The sequence below is a fragment of the Vulpes vulpes genome, chromosome 4 (assembly GCF_048418805.1).
Source record: "Vulpes vulpes isolate BD-2025 chromosome 4, VulVul3, whole genome shotgun sequence".
NCBI classification, from domain to species: Eukaryota; Metazoa; Chordata; class Mammalia; order Carnivora; family Canidae; genus Vulpes; species Vulpes vulpes.
Window position 1 is genome coordinate 126,922,862 of NC_132783.1, and position 23,750 is coordinate 126,946,611.

General features: G+C 36.8%; 1 protein-coding gene across 10 annotated transcripts in view; it reads left to right on the plus strand.

Annotated features, from left to right (window-relative positions):
* Nucleotides 1-23,750, plus strand: part of C6 (complement C6) — a 94,866-nt gene that overhangs the window by 19,548 nt on the left and 51,568 nt on the right. For 6 of the 10 annotated variants that reach the window (XM_072756995.1, XM_072756999.1, XM_072756994.1 and 3 more), the window contains 5 exons: nucleotides 9,814-9,856; nucleotides 15,003-15,165; nucleotides 16,653-16,809; nucleotides 18,476-18,620; nucleotides 22,891-23,038. In XM_072756995.1, the coding sequence (XP_072613096.1) occupies nucleotides 9,814-9,856; nucleotides 15,003-15,165; nucleotides 16,653-16,809; nucleotides 18,476-18,620; nucleotides 22,891-23,038 (656 nt within the window). Of the gene's footprint in view, nucleotides 1-9,676; nucleotides 9,857-10,129; nucleotides 10,312-11,422; nucleotides 11,494-15,002; nucleotides 15,166-16,652; nucleotides 16,810-18,475; nucleotides 18,621-22,890; nucleotides 23,039-23,750 lie in introns of those variants that run through there. The other 4 variants (XM_072756998.1, XM_072756997.1, XM_026016727.2 and 1 more) reach the window with 4 other exon arrangements.

Here is a 23,750-nt window from a genome sequence, read left to right on the forward strand (position 1 = left end):
ATGGGCACAAATCCTAAGAAATACAAAGATAAAAAAACAAAAAAGAGAAGAAAAGAAAAGAAAAACAAACCAGCTCTAATTTGAAAGTGACTGGTCCTGGAGGAAGATGAGGAAGCAGGAAAGGGTAAAGTAGTGGCATTGTTTTGCTGCCTTAAAACTTTGAGTTCTGTTTTTTTAAACAACATAAATAGATTACCTTAATAAAATAAAGAGAATCCTTTAACTAAATATTAAATTTAAACTGCCAAGAATGCTTATTACATTCTTGCTCTTTCTTTAGATCTGGGTTATAGAAAGACTTTTTTTTCTGATTATACTCAAAACATTAGTAAGTCTATTGAAGCAAAAGAAGCATAACAGAATGGTTTTGGGTGGCCATGGGAGTACTGAAAGCTAGTAAAAAACAAAGTGAAATAAATTCCCCTAGAGAGCAGAAGACCTCGAATTCCCCTTTACCATTTGTTGGTTGAATTAACTTGTCTAATTGCTAATGTACCCAGAGACTTAGATTCTCCTTTATTAATGATACTTTACCTGCATAAAAACGAGGGCTGTACAAACGATCAACAGACACACGAAAAGGTGCTCAGCATCACTCAGCATCAGGGAAATGCAAATCAAAACCGCAACAAGATATTACCTCGCACCTGTCAGAATGGCGATTATCAAAAAAGCAAGAGATGATAAGTGTTGACAAAGATGTGGGAAAAGGGAACCTTGTGCACTGTTGGTGGGAATGCAAACTGGTGCAGCCACGGGGGAGAACAGTATGGATAGTCCTCAAAAAATTAAAAATAGAACTACTCTATGATCCAGCAGTTCCACTACTGGTTGGTTATATAAATCTAAAGGAAACGAGAACAGAATCTTGAAGAGGTATTTCTACACCCATGTTCTTTGCAGCATTACTCACAATAGTGAACATATGGAAACAACCTGTGTCCACCAACAGATAATTGAATAAAGAAGGTGTGTGTGTGTGTGTGTGTGTGTGTGTGTGTGTGTGTGTGATGAAATATTATTCAGCGATGAGAAAGAAGGAAATCCTGTCATTTGTGACAATGTAGATGAAACTTGATGGCATTATGTTAAGTGAAATAAGCCAGATAAAAACAAATACTGCATGTTATCACTTATATGTGGATTACAAAGAAAAAGGCAAACTCTTAGAAGCAGAGGGTAGAAAAATGACTGCGAGGTGCTAGGAAAGGGAACAGGTGTATTTTGTGGAATTCAAGGGAAGGAAGTGTAACTGAGCCTACGAAGGACATTTATACTCCCTGGGCACATTTTTTTCAAGTCCCCACTCCATTCTTCTTCTTCCCCTCTGCAAAGAGGTGTTCTCTGCTTCTCCTAGCATTTGGTGGAAGTAAGGTTCATGTTATGTGTCACTGGAGTTCCCACCCCTCACCTGGGCACATAAAGTTGAACTGACTCATGCCCCATCCTGGCCTACCAGCCTTGCTCAAGAGGCAGAATCATGAGACTTGAAGCAGGTCCTGGAGGATTAGCTTTTCTGAGACAAGACTGGGTAGGTTTCCTCTAAAAAAACAGAGGGGCAGGAGAAAAGAGGCAGAGAGAATGACCTGCGTTTTTAGAAGGATACAATATCTTAATAAATACTAAAGAAATTTGCTCATTTAGTTTGAGCAATAAGTTATAAAGTCCATGAAGGCAGGATTTTTTTTTCCCTGTCTCATTCACTGTCCAGTGCTTTGAACAGTGCTTTACAGTATAGTTTTGCTGAATGAGTGAACAAAGGGCTTTAAATAATGATAATGGTGGAAACTACAATAAATGTGAGCTAAAGAAAAGAGATTAAATGGCTACATACACAAGAGAGGTTATGATTTCTGTGATAAATTTCTTATAATTTTCAGTACTTCTCATATTCATTTTTTCCCATCCAACTATTATTATCTTTTAACTAAAGTTCTTGAAAAATTAACCAAATGTATTCATCTTTTTCTCTTTAAGTCTCAACATAATGTCTGGTGTGTAACAAGTGCTCAGTGAATATTTATGTATTGATCAGAATGGGTGAATAGATATTATTGCTTTTATGGTACTTTGATAAGTGCTTTGCAAGCCATAAAATATTACCCAAATATTAAATTGTTACTTTCATCATAGTGGAGCTTTAGACTAAATGTTTACATCCCCTAAAATTCATATGTTGAAACCTAATCCCAGTGTGATGGTATTTGGAGGCGGGGATTTGGGTGGTGATTAGGTTGTAAGAGTGGAGCCTGATGAGTGGGATTAGTGTCTTAAAAGATAAAAGAGATCTTGGAGAGCTTTCTTGCCCCTTCTGCCATGTGAAGTTATAACATGACTACAGCCATCTATGAACCAAGGAGTGGCCCTCACCAGACTGTCCATCTGCCAGCATCCTGACCTTGGACTTCCCAGCCTCCAGAACTATGAAGACACAATCTGTTGTTGATAAACTACTCAGTCCATGGCATTTTTATTTTGGCAGCCAGAACAGATTACGATAGAAAACTGGGTAATAGAGTTCAAGATGCATGGAACAACTGTAGGTCATGGAGTAAACTAGGAAGCTGATTCAAGAGTTTGAGTAAGTCTCCTTTGACCTCAGTTACCTTTTTGCTTGCCTTTTCCCAGAAAGCCCTGAATTAAAACCTAATCCAGATTTTTCTATGACCCCAAAAGGCACAGAAACTTGCAGAGGTTTGACTTGTTTTATCTCAAACTTTATTTCTATTCCTACCTATATCAAAACAGTTTTAGATTAAGAGTCTAAATAGTTGATTTTCTTTGCATTCCAAAGAATTGCCAAAGGGTTTATTCAATTTAATATCATCATTATGAATTGCTCAACGAGTCAGTAACTATGCAAGTAAAAACAATTTTTGAAGCCCTCTGCTATAGGAAAGATTGTTGCCTCTTACACCAAATCAATGAAAACCTGCATAGTAGAATTCTAGCTAAGGGCATATATGTAAAAGCATATGTAAAAATCAACAATTTTCTTGCAAATTCATTGTGTGTAGATAACTCAATTCAATCAACATTTGTTTAAATTCTATTTAGTCAATTATAAAGATGAATATATTATTCAGGCCCTGTTACTAAGGAAATTTGAATATATCATACAGAGTAAGAGAGAGTAGGTGATAATACAGCAAACAAATAATCACAATGCCTGCAATAATACCTTCCATACAAAAGATTTAAAAAGTTATGTAAGCTTAAAGGATAGAGGAATCATGTAGTTTCTGATCATAAGAGTGAAAGTGTTTATGAAATACAGAAAGGTTTAGGAAGGAAATACATTTGGAATGGACCTTGAAGAACAGACACATAATACACTAATACTTCAGAATACAAAATTGGGAAAGAAAAAGTTTCAAGAAAGGACAATGTCAGGAGAGGCCATTTTGAGCAAATTGTCCAATTTGGTTGGATGATGAAGTATGCAAAAAGAAGGAGAGAAAATAAGTCTAAAGGGATAATATGGGATCAAATTGTTCAGGGTTTCAAATATTAGGCATTAGGACTCTGTCCCTAATTTGGTGATCTTCAGAAAAGAGCAGCATTGATGTTTTGAGTAGAGCTGTGCCACTGAGAGGTGAGCTGTAGACTGACTAACCTGAAAGGGTAGTTTAGGAGGAATTATAGCACCACTTAAGCCACTGAAGGAATCTTCTAGTTGTGAGTTCGTCGGGGCTGGAAGTGGAGCTATAGCTAAAGACATGCGGAAGAAGTAGAAAAGATGAAAGTGCATAGACAAGAGACACTTCAGAGAGTACAGCTATAGGATTTAGCAGCTAGTAGATTATAGAAAGTGGGGAAGAAAGAATGCTGTCGCTGTGATGTGGTGTTCTATTTGGATACTATTAGTGAACATTTGAATATAGTTGACCTTGAACAGCATGAGTTTGAACTTCTTGGGTCCATTATATGTGAATTTTTTACAGTACAGTACTGTAAATGTATTTTCTCTTCCTTATGATTTTGTTAATAATATTTTTTCTCTAGCTTACTTTATTGTAAGAAAACAGTATACAATACATATAACATACAAAATATGTGTTCATTGACTGTGTTATCAGTAAGGCTTCTAGTCAACAGTAAGCTGTTAGTGGTTCTTTCTAGGGACTCAAAAATTATACATGGATTTTTGACCGCATGGGAGATCCACACTCCTAATTCCCATGTTGGTCAAGCGTCAGCTGTACAGAATTAAGTGGACTAGGAAGCAAGAGGCAGAAAGGTAAAGTATAAGTCCATGGAAGTAGATGAAAGAAGAACCTGAGGATAGAATTCCAGATAGGAGCAAGAAGAGAATAATAGGAAGAAAGAGAGGAGTTTCCTGAGAAAAATATGTATTGTAAGATATCCCAGAAGCCAATAAGCAGATTGAAAGGTGGTCCTTCAGTTTGGCAATTAGGAGGTTCCTGGTGGTCATTGAGAGAATAGTTATGTAGGCTGTTGTGTTTGTAACTCTGATACCAAAGAGTTAAGTTAATGAAGAATAGCTGTTAAGAAATCAAATATAGTCAATTTAGACTATCCCTGAAATAATTTTAGTAGTAAAAGAAAAGACAGAAAGAGCGTGGTAGCCTGAGGTCCGAAGTAAACCTCTATATCCTCCATTTGAGAGTTTTGTTCTCTAATTCTCTGAGTGAAATAATTCAATTTGTAATTTTACTTTATCTACTTACACATTGACTGACAAAGTACACTCTAAAGGGCCAGGGAAATAGATGGGGTCATTAGCCTTGGTTCTAATGAGAAATTATAGTATTTTTCCTATAATGATAAGTTGGCATGTGGATACTTAGCGTATGAAAAAGCCTTCAGATAGCAGCTTGCACTGTTCATTATCTTATGTTTGGGGTTATTTTCTTGGCAGAAAATACCATTTGGCTGTGAATCTATCATCATTAAGAGAGGAATGAAGATTTTTAACAGAATACATATTCTAGTGTGGAAAAATTATAATTGGTCCATTTTAACTTTCCATGTCCTGGCTCTAATTTCCTTATACACCCTTCTGTTCCTTTGTAAGAAAGGCCTTTTCCGCTGGTCAGTCTACACATTTAAGCTCACTAGCAACTTTTTGCATTATACAGATATAGAGCATTTTATTTAAAAGGGTAATCCAATAAAAATTAGTGAAAGGGAATAAAGGGAAAGGAGAGAAAATTAGTGAAAATATCAGTGATGGTGGCAAAACATGAGTGACACCTAACTCTGGGAATTGAACAAGGGGTAGTGGAAGGGGAGGTGGGTGGGGGGTTGGGGTGACTGGGTGATGGGTACTGAGGGGGGCACTTGGCAGGATGAGCACTGGGTGTTATGCTGTATGCTGGCAAATTGAACTCCTTATTGTTTATTACAAAATTAAAAAATAAATACATAAAAAGGTATTCCATGTCACCAGCCAACACTTTAGAAGACCTGCAGTAGCTGAAATAGTTCAACTGGCAATTTTCATAGTATACTTTGTTTCTCGGTAGCATGTGTCCAAATATTGTTTAGAGAGCAGTCATATTCTTGCACAGATGCATACCTGAGCATAACTGCACACATCCAATTTGTAGCTCTGGAACAACCACTCATTCATCATTAACAAACAAACAAACAAAACCAACCTATTTCTACACCTATTTCTCAAAGCCAATTGGACATCGTGTTTGTGTTGATCAGACCAGAAATCTCTCCCTCTGGGTTTCAGGGTTCAGAAAACTTTTTCTATAAAGGGTCAGATAGTAAATACTCTGGGCTTTGCAGGCTATATAGTCTCCTTTGCAACTATTCAACTCTACTGTTATAGTACAAAAGGAGCTGTGGACAATGACTAATTGTGTGACTTCATTTCAATAAAACTCTATTTGTAAAACAGGTAGCAAGCTAGATTTGCCTCCTTGGCTGTAGTTTGCCAATCAGTGATCTAGAAAAGACCTTGAGTGGGATGTGTCGTTTAACCATCCACAGAGACTCAAGATGGAGAACTCACGTAGATCACTGAAAAGATACTCCATCTCAACAATTCCTCCATACCACATTTAAATCCCACCACCTATGTTTTCCCGGTGCCATGGAACACAATCTTCTCATTTCTCTGTCCTCCTTATAGCCCACGTTACTTAACAACACTTCTTAGGCTCATCCTATTGGCTTCTGACTTTTATCTCTCTAGGTTATGACTGCTAGAATTTGCCCTTTGCTCCAAATACCATGACCATAGGAAAAAATGTATTTAATTTTAGGGCCTCAAAGAACCAACTAGAAAAAGAAGTGTACATACTTATTTTCTTGCCCCATCACCATATGTATCTTTTTCTCCTGTTAACTTTCTCAGATCCTGAAGGGTGAAACTCCTGTACCACAGCCCCAATGTGTATTCAACAGAGATCTAAGGCACACTACTCTGTTTTTCTTCTTAGCCTGAAATCTCAATCTTTAAAGCCTCAGCACAGTATAGGAGAAAGAAAGCAGACTGTGAACCAGGTACTTGTATTCTGGTTCTGACTTACTCTGGTCTTGAGTAAGTTACTACCATGCATGTTAAAGCATGTTACCTTGGAGCAGAGGTCCCCCACTGTACTTCAAAGAATCCTTAGACTTGCTCAGATAATCATTTCCCACCACATGGTGAAAATATAAGTTGTTTGAGGAATGTTTGTTTTAGCTGTTTTCCATATTTGGGATAATTAATATTTTTTAAAGCCTTCTATTGTTTTGAGAAGTGTTTGATAAATACTTATTTCCAAAAGAGGAAAAAATTTAATGAAGTGAAGTGATGATGAAAATCATATAGTTGGTTATTACAAAATCAAGAGGAAAATATAAGTCTCCACATTCTCCATTGCCATAGTTTTCTTTTTTCATTGCACCATTTTGTTCTGCTTCACCTTAGCATAATATACATATTAGCCAGTCTCAAACTATTGTGAACCTCTCATAGAAGTATAATCATAATTAGACGTAAAGAGTACACTTGTAGATGCTATTTTAAAACTTTACAGATTAAATTTTATATTTGCTTTTGCTGGTTTATAGAGACATCTTTTTCTACAATAAACATTTACATAATAAACTGTATGCAACAATTTTATTAAAGTCATTTATTAATTTCAATATGTCTCTAGATTCTTTTGGATTTTCTATATACATAATCGTGTTGTCTATAAGTAATACCATAGGATCTCCAGTACAATATTGAATAAATGTAGTGATAGCAGGCATCCTTTTCTCTTTTCTGAACTTAGGAAAAAATGCTCAATATTTTTCCACTACAATGTTAGCTACAAGTTTTTTGTAGATATCTTTTGTCAGATTGAGAATTTATCTTCTGTTTCTATTTTGATGAAAGCTTTTTAAGATATTAATTAATTAATTAATTAATTAATTTATTTGATGGGGAAGAGGTATGCAGAGGAAGAGGGATAAGCTGACTCCATGCTGAGCACAGAACTTGATGCAGGACTCAATCCTAGGACCCTGAGATCATGACCTGAGCCAAAATCAAGAGTCAGATGCCTAACCAACTGAGCCACCCAGGTGCCCCTGATGGAAGTTTTAATCATGCATAATTGTTGAGTTTTTTTAACTTTTGAATTGAAGTATACTTGACATATATTATTTCAGGTGTGCAACATAGGGATTCAATAATTACACACATGAAATGCTCACCACAATAAGTGTAGTGACCGCCTGTCACCAAAGTCACTAAGTTTTCTTTTCTTCTTTTTTTAAAGATTGATTGATTGATTGATTGATTGATGATAGACACACACACACATAGAGAGAGAGAGAGAGGCAGAGACACAGGCAGAGGGAGAAGCAGGCTCCATGCCGGGAGCCCGATGCGGGACTTGATCCTGGGACTCCAGGATCGTGCCCTGGGCCCAAGGCAGGTGCCAAACCGCTGAGCCACCCAGGGATCCCCCATCACTAAGTTTTCATAAATGTTTTTATTCATTTATTAAATGATTATAAGTTTCTTGGGTTTTATTTTACTTACTCTATTCCACCTCACACCATTTATAAAAATACAGTGTGACCACAGAGGATTAAGACTCCTTATAAAATATAAAACTCTAAGAGTAACTGATGCAAATTTAGGAATGTATCTGTGACTTCAGATTTCGTAAACAAAGTAATTTCCTAAGCAAAAGAAAAATTATCCAAAGCAAAGTGACAGATTGAAAGAAGAGACCCTTAAAAATCCTTAAAATCATTGATACCTAGAATGTATGGAGCATATCTAAAAGTCAGGCAATGAAAGCAAAGAAGCACAATAGAAAAATAATGGGGGAATATTAATTTTCAATTTTCAGATAGGAAATCAGAATATCCAATGAGAACAAAGGGATGCTGAAGCTCACTATTGACCAGAGACACCCCACTTAACCAACCGTGAGATATCCTATTACATGTCAGATGTAAGGTCAGTAGGTTGGCAACAGCAAATACTAGCAAGTTGAGAACTTGCTAGTTAGAAGCTCTCTTGGGCTACTGCTAAGAGTGTCAATGTGTACAGTTTTTCTGAAGAGTAACATGGGAGGTTCTAGGAATTTTCTCACAGATGCACAGTGAAAAATATCTTGTGTTTATAGTTGCAGGGAGTCAAAGTCAACAAAAGTCGGGCGCTGAGAGAGTAAATAAGTAAAATGTGGTTGATACAATGAATGTCTATGCTTCAATAGACTTACCTTGAATAAGGCTCAGAAGCATAATGCTAAATGAAAAAAGTAAGAAATCAAATAAAACTTTTAGCAAAGTACCATTTCTGTAAATTACAAAAATATACATGGATAATGAGACTATATTTTTAAGGGTATACATATATCTAGATAATAGCATATAAGGACAAACTTCAAATACATTAACACATGTAACTAATTCGGGAAAGAAATGAAACAAGATCATGGGGGGAAATCATGAAATAAATAAAAGAAGATCTTGCATAGACCAATGATGATATGGTTTTATAGGCTGTGGAATGTAATCTATTCTGTGTATTTAAATCTTTAAAAAATAGGGGCACCTGGGTGGCTCAGTGGTTGAGCATCTGCCTTTGGCTCTGGTAATGACCCCGGGGTCCTGGGATGGAGTTCCACATTAGGTTCCCCACAGGAGCTTGCTTCTCCTTCTGCCTATGTCTCTACCTCTCTCTCTGTGTCTCATGAATAAATAAAATCTTTTAAAAAACAATCTTTAAAAAATATGTGATATCACTTACAAAATTATATATGTATGTATATTCCTGTGCATGTGTATATTTACATAGAGACACACACACACATATAATATGACTGGGAGTATTTACTCCAAATATTGGAGTAATTTTTGTCTGGTTATTAAAAATGATTTTAATCTTCCCTTCACACTTTTGCATATTTCCTAAATCTTCCTCAACAAATACTCTACAATAAAAAAAAAATCAATACATGTTTTAATTAACTGGACACATTCCTAAAGGGGAAGACAATTTTAAGCAATTTATTCTAAGTGGTTTTTAAAAATAGTCAGAGATTTCTTTTTCTTTTTCTTTCTTTCTTTCTTTTTTTTTTTTTTTTGCAAAAGCAAAACCTATTACAATATTCTTTGAATGGGAGAATCACTGAAAATTCAGAATCCCAGAGTTTCAGGGTTACTGCTGTTTGAAGTAATCGTTTACAAAGTCCAGAGTTTCCACAGAGTATTTATTTTGACAACACCCTGGGTATTGTTAGACCTGTGGGATAGGTCCTGTGTTAGCTAGCAATAGGAGGGAGAAGTTTTGTTTGGATTATCATGTAAACCATTTTCATTGCGACCTATTTTTTTTTTCAGCCACCTGAGGATAAGCTCTCTGGACACCAAAGACTGTTTAAAGGTGAGTGATATAATGATTTCATTCATAATCTTACTATTTCAAAATCATGGATCATGTTTCCAACAAACTTACCCTTTCATGAACGAAAATACATACCTTAGATCATTTGCCTTTCTTTTAAAATAAGAAGTAACTACTTAGCTTAAATATCATAAGAACTAAAGGTTCATGTTTCTTAAAGAACTATCCTTCCAGAGAACTACTTTGTTGAGATCAAGTTTTTTCTATGAGTTAAACTAGAGTTAAAAAGTAAAGCAAACATACCCTTTAACCAAAAGATGAGTCATGTGCCTGGACTCCCTAGCCTGCCCTAGCAATGGTAAGTATCATTTCTCGAGATTTTGGGGCATGCATAGAAGAAAAACATTAAATAAAGAGATTCAAGAAATTCACAAGAAGACAGAAAGAAAGAACCTGCAGCTGAGGGCAAACTAGAGCATCCTCTAACCTGTCGGGTAAGATATGCCAAACTGCCTTATAGACACATTCATGTGAGGCAAGTACATTAGAAGGTGACAGATCAGAATGAAATGGACTTCACTCTACACTAGAATTCTCCAAATGCTCACAAAGCCATCTTCAATGGTTCAGTGGGATCACTGATTTTTAGAGTTCAAGAGAGATGTATGGCTGCTGCTCTTCCACCATGGCACCAGAGCAGAAGATTTTTCCAGCCTTCTCTTCTAACTGAACATTATTTTGTTCCATGTTTCTATGAAAATTGTATGGTAATGGGTAAAATGCCCATATGTCATTGTAGATATTTCCAAAAAGCCTAGAGATGTTGAAAATTAATAAATAAGGAAACATCTGATATTTTATGCTGGGCCATGGTAATAACAAATTTAGAGAAATAATTATCTTTATTGGAATGAAAATTATCCTTTTAACATAAAACAATTTTTCCTCATAACAATCAAATGGTATTAAAGGAGAAGATATCAATTAGTTATTTTATTATCAGCTCCTCAAATAAGAAGCTTAGACCCTATCATCTTAATTTATAGCATTTTTCCAAATCGCCTCAGAAGAGTTATAGCCAGAGAAGAGGTTGGAATAATTTTATAAGGGTTCTGTTCTTGAAGTTTTTGCTCTTAGTTGGAATAAAGTCCATCAACGCTTTTCGAGTTTTTGGAAGTGGAAACAGATATCATCTGCTGAGAACTGACAACTGGTAATTTAACTTCTCTCAATCATCTACATGCTGATTCAACAAAATACTTTAAGAATTTGCTTTCTCTACAGTTGAAGGAATTATTCTGGAAGAAAATGATCTCTTCAAAATCTAATAAGAAAAATAAGTAAACAACAACAACAGTAAAAACAACAAAACCCTCTCCTGTTAGGCTCCTTTGTTGAAGCAGTTCCTGTATGAGAGGATCCCTAGTTGAGGGTTGGAGGGTAGGAAGGTGATTAGTCAGGTGGTTGGTTAACGGGGAAATTTCACATTGTTAGGAGTCTCAGCAACGAAGGCCCAGTGAAAAACCACCAATGAAAGTGGTGAAAAACCACCCAATCTGGAGTTTGGGTCTGATTATTTAAGACACACTTTTCTCCTGATCACAGGCTAAATTTTGTCTGGACACTCTTTCGCTCAATGTCCTATAGTTCTGTGCTGCCTGGCAAAACCAGGAAAGGTGAGTTACTTACCAGTGAACAAAAATCAGTAAGCAAATGCAGCAATCTTTAATTTTTGGATTCGAATAGGGAAATAATAGCTTTTAGATAAGTAGCAGCCTACCTATGAGTTGCATTTAAAAAAAAAAAAAAAGCTTGGATAAAAAGCATGGGAAGAATCCTCAGTTTCTGTCTACCCTCCCCAGACAGTGATAATGGATTCTATTATTTGTATTTCATTCAATGCCTAGCAGTATACAATGGATACTCAAATGTATGTCATTTTCATTTTAAATTGAAGGACATTCAGTCACATGTCAACGATTTTGGTTGCTTTTATTCTAGCATTTTTCTCTGGGCTTGTAGGGAAGTGCAAAAATCTCACTAATTTATTAAGAAGAAATGCTGTCAAGTCTGAGCATATTGGAGAAATAATTTTTATATCTGATCTCACACTCTTGGTTTGAATGAAGATTTATAAAATGATCCTCATTTTTTTTTTTGCTAAAGAATTTTTTTACTGCGACACAAAGAAAATGACCACATTAAAATATAATCAGAAACTTACCCTCTGAAACATTTGAGGGAGGCATATTTCAGTAGGCAATTTGGCAATATCTATTAATATTTTAAATTTCATATCATTTGACTAAGCCATCAACTGCTAGGAACACTCCCACTGATCCCATGGATCTACTACGAAAGTATACAGTGCAATGATGTTTATTGCAGTGTGTGTATATACTAAATGTCTAAAATTAGGAAATAGTTAAATCCAGTGTAATACATCCACATGGTATAAAACTATGCAGCCACTAAAAAGATGCAGTAGATATGCATCTATCAATATAGAAAGATTTTCAAAGTATATTACTCAGTAAAAACAGCAAACTACAGAGTAGGGCACATCATATGTCCTCTTTTTGTGTATATATTTAAAGAACATGCATACATGTATATGTGTAAGATAATATATGGAAGAATTTTCCCTCAGTTGGATACCAATAAAAAAAAGAAAACAGTGATTATGTGTGGGAAGAGGTCATGGCTTCAGGTAGAAGAGAACTCTGGCTTATATTTTTCTTTCTGTTCTGTTCAAAATTTTCAAATATAGACATGTGTTATTTTTACTTTTTTTGAATGTCAGCAGAAATTTTCTGGTTGATTATATTATAAGCTATGTTAATTTTCTTCTTCATACATCTTGATATAGTTTAGAACTTAATAAATGTTATCAAATAAATAAGAGGTAGACTAAATAAATTACAGGTGCTTTAAAAAGAAATCTGAATCTCAAAAGCTGTAGTTTTTTTTTTATTTCAATCAACTATTACAACAAAGCTGAGATAAAGCAGTTATGTTACAAAGTATCAGTCTGGCTAAAACAATGGAAGACAATTGAACAGAGAAGATCATTTCTGAGGTCTATGAAATATCTTTAATTTGGCAGAAACTTTGAGAATAGTGTTACAAAAGTGGCTGTAATTATGGACTCAAATTATGATATTCATATTTCATAAAAACCCATTTCTAAACTATTTCCAAGACCCAATTCAAAAATATTTATTCATTATATGCTATGCTTGCTCTCATTCTTCTAAATGCTGAAATGAATTCAACAGACAAAAGAGACCAAGAACCAGCGTGTTTACATGCTGATGAAGGAGAGAGGGCCGAGGAGATATTTATTTAAACTTAAGTAATAATTTATATATCAAAAGGGGATGTATAACAAAGAAAAATAAAGCTTTGAAGGGTCATAGGAAACACTGGTGGGAAATTACAATTTCAAATAAAATGGTCAGAGATCTGATTTTATTTGTAAGATAAAAAGCAACTAAAGCCATATTTCTAAGTTGTTTTGAATGCAAATAGCCTTATTTAATATCAAAACACATTTTTGACTTTCACATGATCCTTGTTTCACTTAAGTAGCCACTAATTTTGAAAAATGCATGAGCAACAGCTACTATTAAATTTGTAACACTCTTAAATGTTATTACTAACTTGAAAAACTAATTTTTATTGAGTGATGATTCCTTGCCAAAGATTGTTCTAAGCACTTTACATGAATTTTCTTACTGAAGCCTAACAAAAAAGTCTTATAAAGAAGGTAGAGTGTTATTGATGGTTTTATAGATAATGAAACTGAGACACTAAAATTAAAAGAATGGCTGGGCACCTGGGTGGCTCAGCTGGTAAGGCATCCAACTCTTGGTTTCAGCTCAGGTCGTGATCTCTGGGTTGTGAGATCGAGCCCCACGTCTGCTTGTCCCTCTCCCTCTGCTCCTCCAACCCCCTCTAAAATAATAAATAAGTCTTTAAAAACAAAAAATAAATTATATGAATGGCATTTTAGCTCTTTAAATGAAAGTTACTATATTAATAAAATACAACAGCATTTTCTCTGTGTACTTAATAATGTTGCATGTTTTGTTAAAGATATAAGGATCAAAATAGCAACACTGGGGGCAAGAGGTGGTTTTGCAAGTTCCTTTCAATAGCTGGCAGATCCTCAAGGCTCCACAGCACACAGGGGAGCCACTGATCAAAGTTTTCTCTATCATTCAGCTACATCTGGATAAATGCTCTTGTGACCTAGGTGGTGGAGTTCAAGGCATTCTAGATGCTCCAGTAACACATCGTTAGTGTGATCAGAAATTCAATGAAGGGATGCACCTCATCCAAGAATGAGGAGTTCCAGGATCTAAGTTGTTATGTAGTCTCAGGATTATTGCCCCTCCTGAAGCCCCAGTTTCATCATCCATACCATGAGGGGGTTTAACCCGGAGATGTCAAAGATTCATTTCAGCTCTAACTTCTATGACTCCATAGGTAGAGATAATTGGTTGAGCATCCAACTCTTGATTTTGGTTCAAGTCATGATCTTGGACCATGAGAGCCCCATGTGGAGTCTAACGATGGGCTCTGTGCTCAGCATGGATTCTATCTCTCTCCCTCCTCTGTGCTTCTCCCCCACTTGCATGCTCACTCTCTGTCTCTCAAATAAATAAATAAATCTTTTTTTTAAAGTATAAGATTATATAAGAATTTTTTTTTAGATTTTATTTATTTATTCATGAGAGAGAGAGAGAGAGAGAGGCAGAGTCATAGGCAGAGGGAAAAGCAGGCTCCATGCAGGAAGCCGGATGTGGGACTTGATACTGGGATTCCAGGATCACGTTCTGGACCGAAGGTGATTCTAAACCACTGAGCCACCCAGGCTGCCCAAGAATTTCCATTTTGGAATGAAATGTGCTACAAATGCATACTACAGTACCTTGTCTTATAGGCTATTACCGACAGTTCAGAGAAACTTCCTAGAACTGGGAGTTGTAACTCTGGGATATCCACTCTAAAAATATTTAAAAGCAGGATTTGTAGTCATAAGTATGTGAATTTATATGTATTAACTAGCCTTAAGGAAGGGAGGGAGATGCAAATGTTTTCTAACATCTGAGTCTGTAACTGAGAATGACTTGTAAGTTTTACCTCCAAAAGGCATTTGATGTACATCATTCCTCTTCAGGGCTTAGAGGCTTTCAAGGCATGGCTGGACACTCCATCTTGTATTTCATTCTCCTGAGTGCTCTGATTGACAAATGCCAACCCTGTTTCTGTGATCATTACCCATGGAGTCAGTGGTCCAGCTGCTCAAAAACCTGCAATTTTGGAACCCAGAGCAGACAGAGGTGAGTGTGAGCTGTGTAGATTGTGTTTGTGCCATGGGAAACCTCACAGACAGATTTAGAAAGTTATCAAGGTAAGTTGGTCGGGACAGGTGGCTTGGGTACCCTACTCCTCCACCATCTTGCCCCGCCCCCTCACAGACAGACTTAAAAATATCAAAAATCCCACACTAAGCAATCCCAAAGTAAGAAATCATAGAATTTGATTTGGATAGAATTTGAGTCTTTTCTGCATAAGGTTGAATTGAAGTCTACATTGTTCTCTCCATAAAATCAAGGGGCTTCAAAGAAATTTAGTTAAGAATATGTGCAATATTTTCTGTTGACTATTTAACTTACTAAGAATCACTACTCAAGCCTTTTTCAATCAGTGTATAACTGCTTGCCTACAGTTAGTGAGTTAATTATAGAGAATTTTCTACTCATTAAACTGAGTCTAACAGGACCTCAATTGAGCAGCGCTATTAGCTATTAGCTTGATTGTTGGCAAATACAAGATGGCAAGAAAACTGTTTACTTGATAACATTTAATAATTCAGTCTTCTCACCGATTCAGAGTACTTATCCCCCACAGTTTCTTTAAATCTGTTAGATGTCTCTGTTCCATGGAGATGCTCACATAACTTGGGAACAAAGGCATGTATTTAATGTTTTTTCATTATTACAGCTTTTTAGAGACCTACTTTAGAAAACTATTTTTACACGCACAATGTGAGTTTCATTAAAATCATCAACTGACTTCCTCAATAAACCATCCTCTAAGTATGTTAAAGCTTTTAAGATTCCTTCACTCAAGAGTCCCTCTGTAGCTCTCCACTGCCTACCAAATAAAGCACAACAACATATCAGGATTCTCTCAGCCAGCACTGCCCAGGTCCCTCCCACAAGCTCCACCAGGGACCCATCATGCTCCTCCACCTCTAATCTTGGCATATGCCTTTCCTTCCACATGCCCTTTTCTTTGATGTCTGGGGGACTCATGTGAATTTTTCAAGGTGTATATCTTCTATTACTTTCTCTTTGAATCTTTGGCCCCACAGCACTCTGACTATGTCTCAATCCTTATACTTATCAAACTGTGTTGTCATATTTTAAGGAATTTGCAGGAACTTTCTTTTCTTTTCCATCCAGTCCTTTCCAAGAATTCCTTGAAGGCCAGCTTCATAGATGTGTGAACTATTCAGTCACACAGGACCCTACTTAGAAGGGTTCCATGCTTGGCTCAATGCTCTGCCATTACTGTCTTAAAATTCTTAATAATTTATTAATAAGACGCCCCTCACTTTCATTTTGCACTGGGCCTCACAAATTAAAAATCCAGTCCTAAGTTCCATTAAGTGGTAAGAACTGCGCAGATGCCAACCTGCCTGATTTTCCATGAAAACTTTTACCTTCATTAATAGTGGTTGATGTTCAATGATATTTTTCTTATGGGGCTTGAAGGACAGTGAATATATTCAATCTAAACCTCTTTCTCCTCACTATTACAGAAAAATAGTAGTTGATCAGTATTATCTGGATAACTTTTGTGACCAGCTTTGCACTAAGTCGGAGACCAGAGAATGTAACTGGCAACGTTGTCCCATCAACTGCCTCCTGGGAGATTATGGACCATGGTCTGACTGTGACCCTTGTGTTGAAAAACAGGTAGGTGACCCATGGATATCTTCAGGAGATCTGAATCACGATAAAAGACTTGGATAACCTAACATCAATGTTAGGTTAGGTTCATCAATGTCTAAAAATAAGCCATCTCAGCTTCCATTGATGGAAAATTCCATTTAGCAATCTTTTATTCTGGGGGGAGGGGGGAGCAGAACTCATTTACATGGTTTACTATCATAGGAGGACCAAGAGGAAATTTTGCCCCCCAGTGCTGGTATAGTACTTACTGAGCTCTGAATTCTACTGCCTATTTCCTCTGAGAGCTCAGAAAGTAAAAGCAGATGCTAGAAAACGGGGGTTTCAGTCCAAGATTTAAAATCAGATACAAATGAGAGACATTAATCAAAAGGCTGACTCCTGGCCCTGCCTCTAATTTCCCTCTCCCCGCAGGAAAGTCCCTTGATTTGTTTGTTGTTCCTAGCTGTAGTATTTACCCATTTTAGCTCATTCCTATGAGGGCATTGGCCCACATAAATCGCAGTCAGAGTGGTGCTGAGCATTCTCACATTAGGAAAGAAAAAGAAACTTTGTGGAGCACTCACTCTCTGAGGGAAACTGTTCTAGGCTTTTTACTTATATCATCTTATTCAAACTTCACATCAGAGTGTGTTTTCCTACTCCCTTTACAGATGAGGAAGCTATAGCTCATTTAGGGAGAAGTAACTTTCCCAAGAATACACCTCTGATGAACAGAGGCGCTATATTTTGAACTTGGATTTTTCTAACTTGAAAGTCAGTAATTTTTTATCCTGTCCTATTCTTATCCTTCCCTGACTCCCTGTTTTACTACTCACCATTTAAAATCCTTTAAATGTGAATGTGTTAACCTGGGTTTCCTTTTTAAAAAAAAAAAAGATTTTATTTGCTTATTCATGAGAGACAGAGAGAGAGAGAGGCAGAGACACAGGTAGAGGGAGAAGCAGGCTCCTCACAGGGAACCCAACACAGGATTTGATACTGGAACCCCAGGATCACGACACGAGCCAAAGACAGACACTCAACCACTGAGCCACCCAGGGGTCCCATCAACCTGGGTTTCCATGCTGACTTCCTTATGCAGAGGAACCCTCAAATCCTTTCAAATTGGTTACTTCATAGGACCTTTGAGATACACAAGGGCTACTATGGGGCACCTGGGTCGTACAGTAAGTTAAGTCCCTGGCTCTTGGTTTCAGCTCAGGTCATGATCTCAGGGTCATGGAATTGAGCCCCACATTGGGCTCCACACTCATGGAGGCTGCTTGAAATTCACTTGCCCTCTTTTCTTCACGCTTGTACTCTGTCTCTCTCTAAAATAAATAAATCAATCTTTAAAAGTGCTAATGCTACTGCCTAGATTTACTGCATGCAAGATACTCCATAAATATTTGTGCATTTGATTTAATTTATTTTCATATGGTTTCAGAGTTAGAAGTCTTAGAAATCTTTTGTCCTGATTTCTCATTTCATGATTTGGAAAACTGAGGCCCAGAGAGGCGATGATTTCCCTAAGGGCACACAATAATGGAACTGGAAAACTCATTAGTTAATTTAGGAAACATTAATGGAGGAGGAATCACTGCTGTGATGAAGAAGCCCAGTTTTCTTAGACACTTTTGGCTTGGACCCTGCCTCCAAGTCCCCTCACCTTTCTCTTCTTACCTTTCAGTTTAAAGTGAGATCCATCTTGCGCCCCAGTCAGTTTGGAGGACAACCATGTACTGAGCCCCTGGTGACCTTTCAACCATGCATTCCATCTAAGCTCTGCAAAATTGAAGAGATTGACTGCAAGAATAAGTTCCGCTGTGACAGTGGTAATGTACTTCAGGAGATGTTCAATCTCTACCAAAAATGACTTGACAATAAAGTTATTCCAGTTGACTACCAGTAAAAGCCATGACAGAGAAGTCCCACCATGTTTTAAGCATGGAGACAGGAGTGTTATGGTCCCAATTGCCAAGCCATTCATGTATGAAATTATAGCTCTCAGGCTATAATTATCTTGACCAGCACCCGATCCATTTGCTCTCCAAGTACTGGTGCCCAGGTCCCTAAACTGTAATAAAGCAGGCTGAAGAGAAGGCAGATACTCATAAAAATCAGCTATTAATGAGTACAAATCTATGATGAGAACAAGCAGCTGAAGAAGAGTGACAGATTTAAAAGATCTTCAATATAGTTTATTAAGATAAGAATATTAAGATATTATGTCAGAGAGGTGACTAGAGATAATGTGGTCCATTCTTATGGTCCATTGAATGGCTCCAAAGGTAATTCCAAAGGGAAAATTGAAAATGATTTAAACGATGGCAATAGTCACATCCATTATTCATTCAGATATTTAAGTTTCACTAGATTACGAATCAATATACTTGAATAGACTGCTTAATCCCATGTATTCTCTTGCTAATTAATAGCTCTTCAACACCACCATTTTGAACTCTCTAAATCTGATTTCTGCAAACTTTTTTCAGTAAAGGTCCGGAGAGTAAATATTTTAGGCTTTTTGGCCGTATGTTCTTTGTTGCAACTACTCAACTCTGGCACTATAGCATCAGAGCTGCCATAGACGGCATGTAAACAAATGGGTATGGCTGTGTTCCAGTCAAATTTTACTTACGAAGTCGGGCAGCAGGTGAGTTTTGGCTCTGCTTCCTGCTTTCCACCAGAGTTCACTAACCTCTTACCTAAATAATCAATTTGACATTAAAATTGGGATCCATATCATTTTTGTGTACTCTGGAATACAATGAAAAGTACAATATTTATAACTAAGTAGCAGATTTCAAATTCCATAGAAAAATTGACTCCAGACCTTAGATCTAGTGTTTCTCTCCTCTTGCTCCTTGCTTCCTGCCTTTAGCTTTGTTGACCTTTTCTGAAAGCTGGACAGGAATGCTGGTGTTGGAATTTTCCCACTGTACCCCCCCACACCTGGGATATGAAGGTGGCACATGGGTAGGAAGATACACTTCATGGCTACATGCATAAGGTCAGGTCACAAGTTGACAAAAGAAGGAATATGAAAACAACCTTGCTGGCAATGGCTGAGTGGAATACAGACTTAGGCATTAAATCCAGAATATTAAAATAAAGGTTTAGAACTGAGATACAACTATTTGAAGCTTGAAAGATAGCTTTGGAACTAATTACCAAAAAGAATCCCTTTATATAATGGATGCTAAATCTATGAAATTTATTACGGAAGGTTTGTTTTGTTTAGGCCAAAAATATTCACAAGTTTGAGAAGCCTTTAGGTACATCTATGGCCCACCCATTCATAAGAAGTGATTTCAGGAAAGCTAGTGGTATAAGGACAGGTGATCTCTAGTTCATCATTAATATATCCAGCAAGTGATTTAAAAAAAAAAAAAACCTGACTATTGAAATGTGTATGCAATGTATGGTAAGCAGCTGCTACCCTGAGCATTCTTGGTGACCCCTGCTCTGCTGTTCAGGTCCCTTCACCAGGAATCCTTAGATCTTCCCATGATCCAGCCATTAAGTGCATGATCCCTGCCACAGATGTGGTTGGCATTCGTTTTGATCAGTGCCATGGCCTATGGATTGTTAAATATTTCATTGAAGATTATATACTACTTTGCTTTTCTAAAATCAGCCACTATTGCTTTTCAGCCTTTGGGCTAAGACCAAGTGTAAAATCATCCACTAATGCCCCTCTCAAAAGAAATAAAAGCTTGTATGGACTCAATAGGATGCCTGGCTCTCAATTAACAAAGAACTATTTATCCTAAAGTGAGTTTCTCTCTTCCCTTTCCTCCCTCATGATTGCTGTTCAAGTCCCTCAAGACTAAATATATGATTTTAACACACATGTGGATCTGTGAGAATTACCCACAAGACTAATAATCCCAACTCACACTATACCAATTCCTCTCTCAAAGTCCTAATTTTAAGCATAAAGACAAGAGAAGCTGTAGCTTGTTATACATATACTATACCATTGCAGTAACACAAATGTTCAAGTAAATAGGAAAAACATGTACGATTTCTAAGCGATACATATCTCCAGGTATAAATATATATATATATATAATATAGCCATATATATATATGTGTGTGTGCATTGACTAAAGCATGCTGACTTCTGCAAATCCTGCACTATCCAAACTGCCCTTCACCTTTCCCATTCCTTCTTTGGTATGGGATATATTTATGGCTTACAATATCTCTCCCCTTGTGTTTCCTATTCTACTGAGTTTCTGTGGCCTGGAACCATTCTCAGCTGTGCCCTATCTGACCTCTATCACTCCTGCCACCCATTCCTAAACATCACTCAAAAGAAGTCCTCTGGATTTCATCCCTACCCTTGCTAATCACTCCTCTTCAATATCCCCAGAAGTACCAAATGAATAGAATTTCTTATATTCATACACAACTGTTTCCTTGCTCACAAAGCTAGGCTAATGAGAACGGTACCCTGCACGTATGTACCTACCTCTGCCTGATAAAATGAGATTTCCTTTTTTTTTTAGTGTGACCATATCAGAAATTAGATTTGCTCAAATTTAAAAGGGTGAGTTTCAAAACTTTTAAAAAATGTAATATTAGTTCTTTTTCTCCTTTGGATAAAGCAACTCTTATTTCAAACTAAATTACATACTCTTTTCTGCCCTAAAAAAAGCAAACAAACAAAACACTAGAGATGTGCTATTTTAAAAACAAACCATCTTTCAGGTAATATCTTGGGACTCGCAGACATCCAGTTCCCTTAATATATTCAGTCTTCTTTGATTATGGTTCTCACAACTATAATTCTTTATAATTATGGTCCAGATACAATACAAAATTTTGAATAATCAGAGAAAGAGACTTAATTACTTCCATTTTTCTCTACCTTCTTATTGAAGATTATTTACCAAAAGAGTTGAAACTAAGTGTTTTCTGGAAAACTTTCTATTAATAAAAAAATTTAATTCAACAGAATACCAAATTTCCCCAAGCATTTCAGTTAGTCAAAATAGTTATGCATAGGGGATCCCTGGGTGGCTCAGCAGTTTAGTGCTTGCCTTCGGCCCAGGGTGTGATCCTGGAGTCCCAGGATCGAGTCCCACATCAGGCTCCCTGCATGAAGCCTGCTTCTTACTCTGCCTGTGTCCCTGCCTCTCTCTCTCTCTCTGTGTCTCTCATGAATAAATAAATAAAATCTTTAAAAAAAATAGTTATGCATAGCTGCAGTGAGATGCTGATTACAACTTAAAGTAATTAATCAGATGATCTTGAGTAAAACATTTAATTCAATCTCATTGTCAGTGAGACCTGTACATAATCGTACAGATGCCAACATCCCTGATTATAGACAAGAGGCTGAGGGACAGGAGAGGGGCTGTCTTGTACATAAGCCATTTCAATTTCTGTAACAGATTAATATACACTGATTCTAAGGATCCTTATGAAATTCAGGAAATTTAAAAAGGAAGGGAATTATCTAAGTAAATGGAGTTTGTACTATTTTGTAAATTCACTCACTTAACCTGCTACTTAACCCTGTAGTACCTAGTGGTTTAAAGAATTGCTTTTTTTAACTTGTTCAAAAAACAATTAGATATAATAAATTTTATGTTCTTGAACATAAGATAAAAAAATCGCATAGCATGACTCTTATATGTCTGGCTTCTTTCACTCAACATAAAATTTTAGAGATATAGTGATATTATCATGTGTATCTGTGTGTGTGTGTATATATATTAAATTATAGAGTTTTCTAAAAAATAAGAATAGTGACCTTGAGTTTGTTGTTCTGAATCAAAACAAAAGCCTGAACCTACAGAACATGGTTTCTGCAGCAAGCTCACTGTCATGGGATTGGGATTCTAGAATTACTTCTCTTATTAAGACAATCAGCCCAATGGTAACTAAATTCTACAGTACTCTTGTAATCCTGCAAAAATAAGGGGAAAATATCAGTTTGGCATCCATTTCCATATTTCCTAAATATGTATCAAAAATAGTGAAAGTTTTCCTCACAACTCTCCCTTGAAATTTAAAGCACTCACTTGTTTCAAAGCAATAAACATCTTGAATAATCACGTGTTGTTAACGTCATTTGCTTTTCTTGACCAGGCCGCTGCATTGCCAACAAGTTAGAATGCAACGGAGAAAATGACTGTGGGGACAATTCGGATGAAAGGAACTGCGGGAGAACAAAAGCAGTGTGCCCGGGGAAGCGGCAGTGGAATCCCATCCCCAGCGTACAGCTGATGGGCGCTGGGTTTGTAATTATTGTCTTTTCACCCTTTGAAGGAGTAAAGGAATCTCAGGAGGAATGAGCTGGAAGTAGCAGTGAAGCAATGAGACACATGATTGTCCACCTTCCTCATTAACCTCTTATGACTCCCACCAGCCTTGTCTCCCACATGAGGTGGCCCTGCTCTGGCATTATGTGACCATGATCCTCACTGCTGCAGTATAGAAGAATTTAGCATCTTCACACCTAGCCTCTACCAGGCAATGGTTCCTAACCATGGTTTGTTTCCATTCTCATCTATCCTTCTGACAGTTCTGGAGTGAATCAGGGTGGATTCCTGGGGCTAGGTCTTGATTGGGTGAGTAACCAATTAGAAATACACTTTCCCCATCTGTATGTTGGATGACTACAAACTGCTTTGAAGTTCTGTCCTAAGAATTCCTAGAGTTTATTTCAGTAAGAGTGCTTTAATGTCATCTTATCAATGTACAGACATGGTTTCTTTCTTTTCTTTTCCCTGGAAAAAAACCTCAGCCCCAAACTCCCACTGATAAGGAGAAGAGGGTATCAGGAAAGTATGCTTGTGACTGTATTGAAACCCAAAACACTAAGGAAGGAAAACCAGTCTGCAAGCACGAGAGGCAAACTCAGAGTCAATGATAGGAGATAAAGACAGGAAAGGAATGAGGCAAACATGAAAAAAAAAGGGAGGTGATAAAAAAATAATAATAATGGT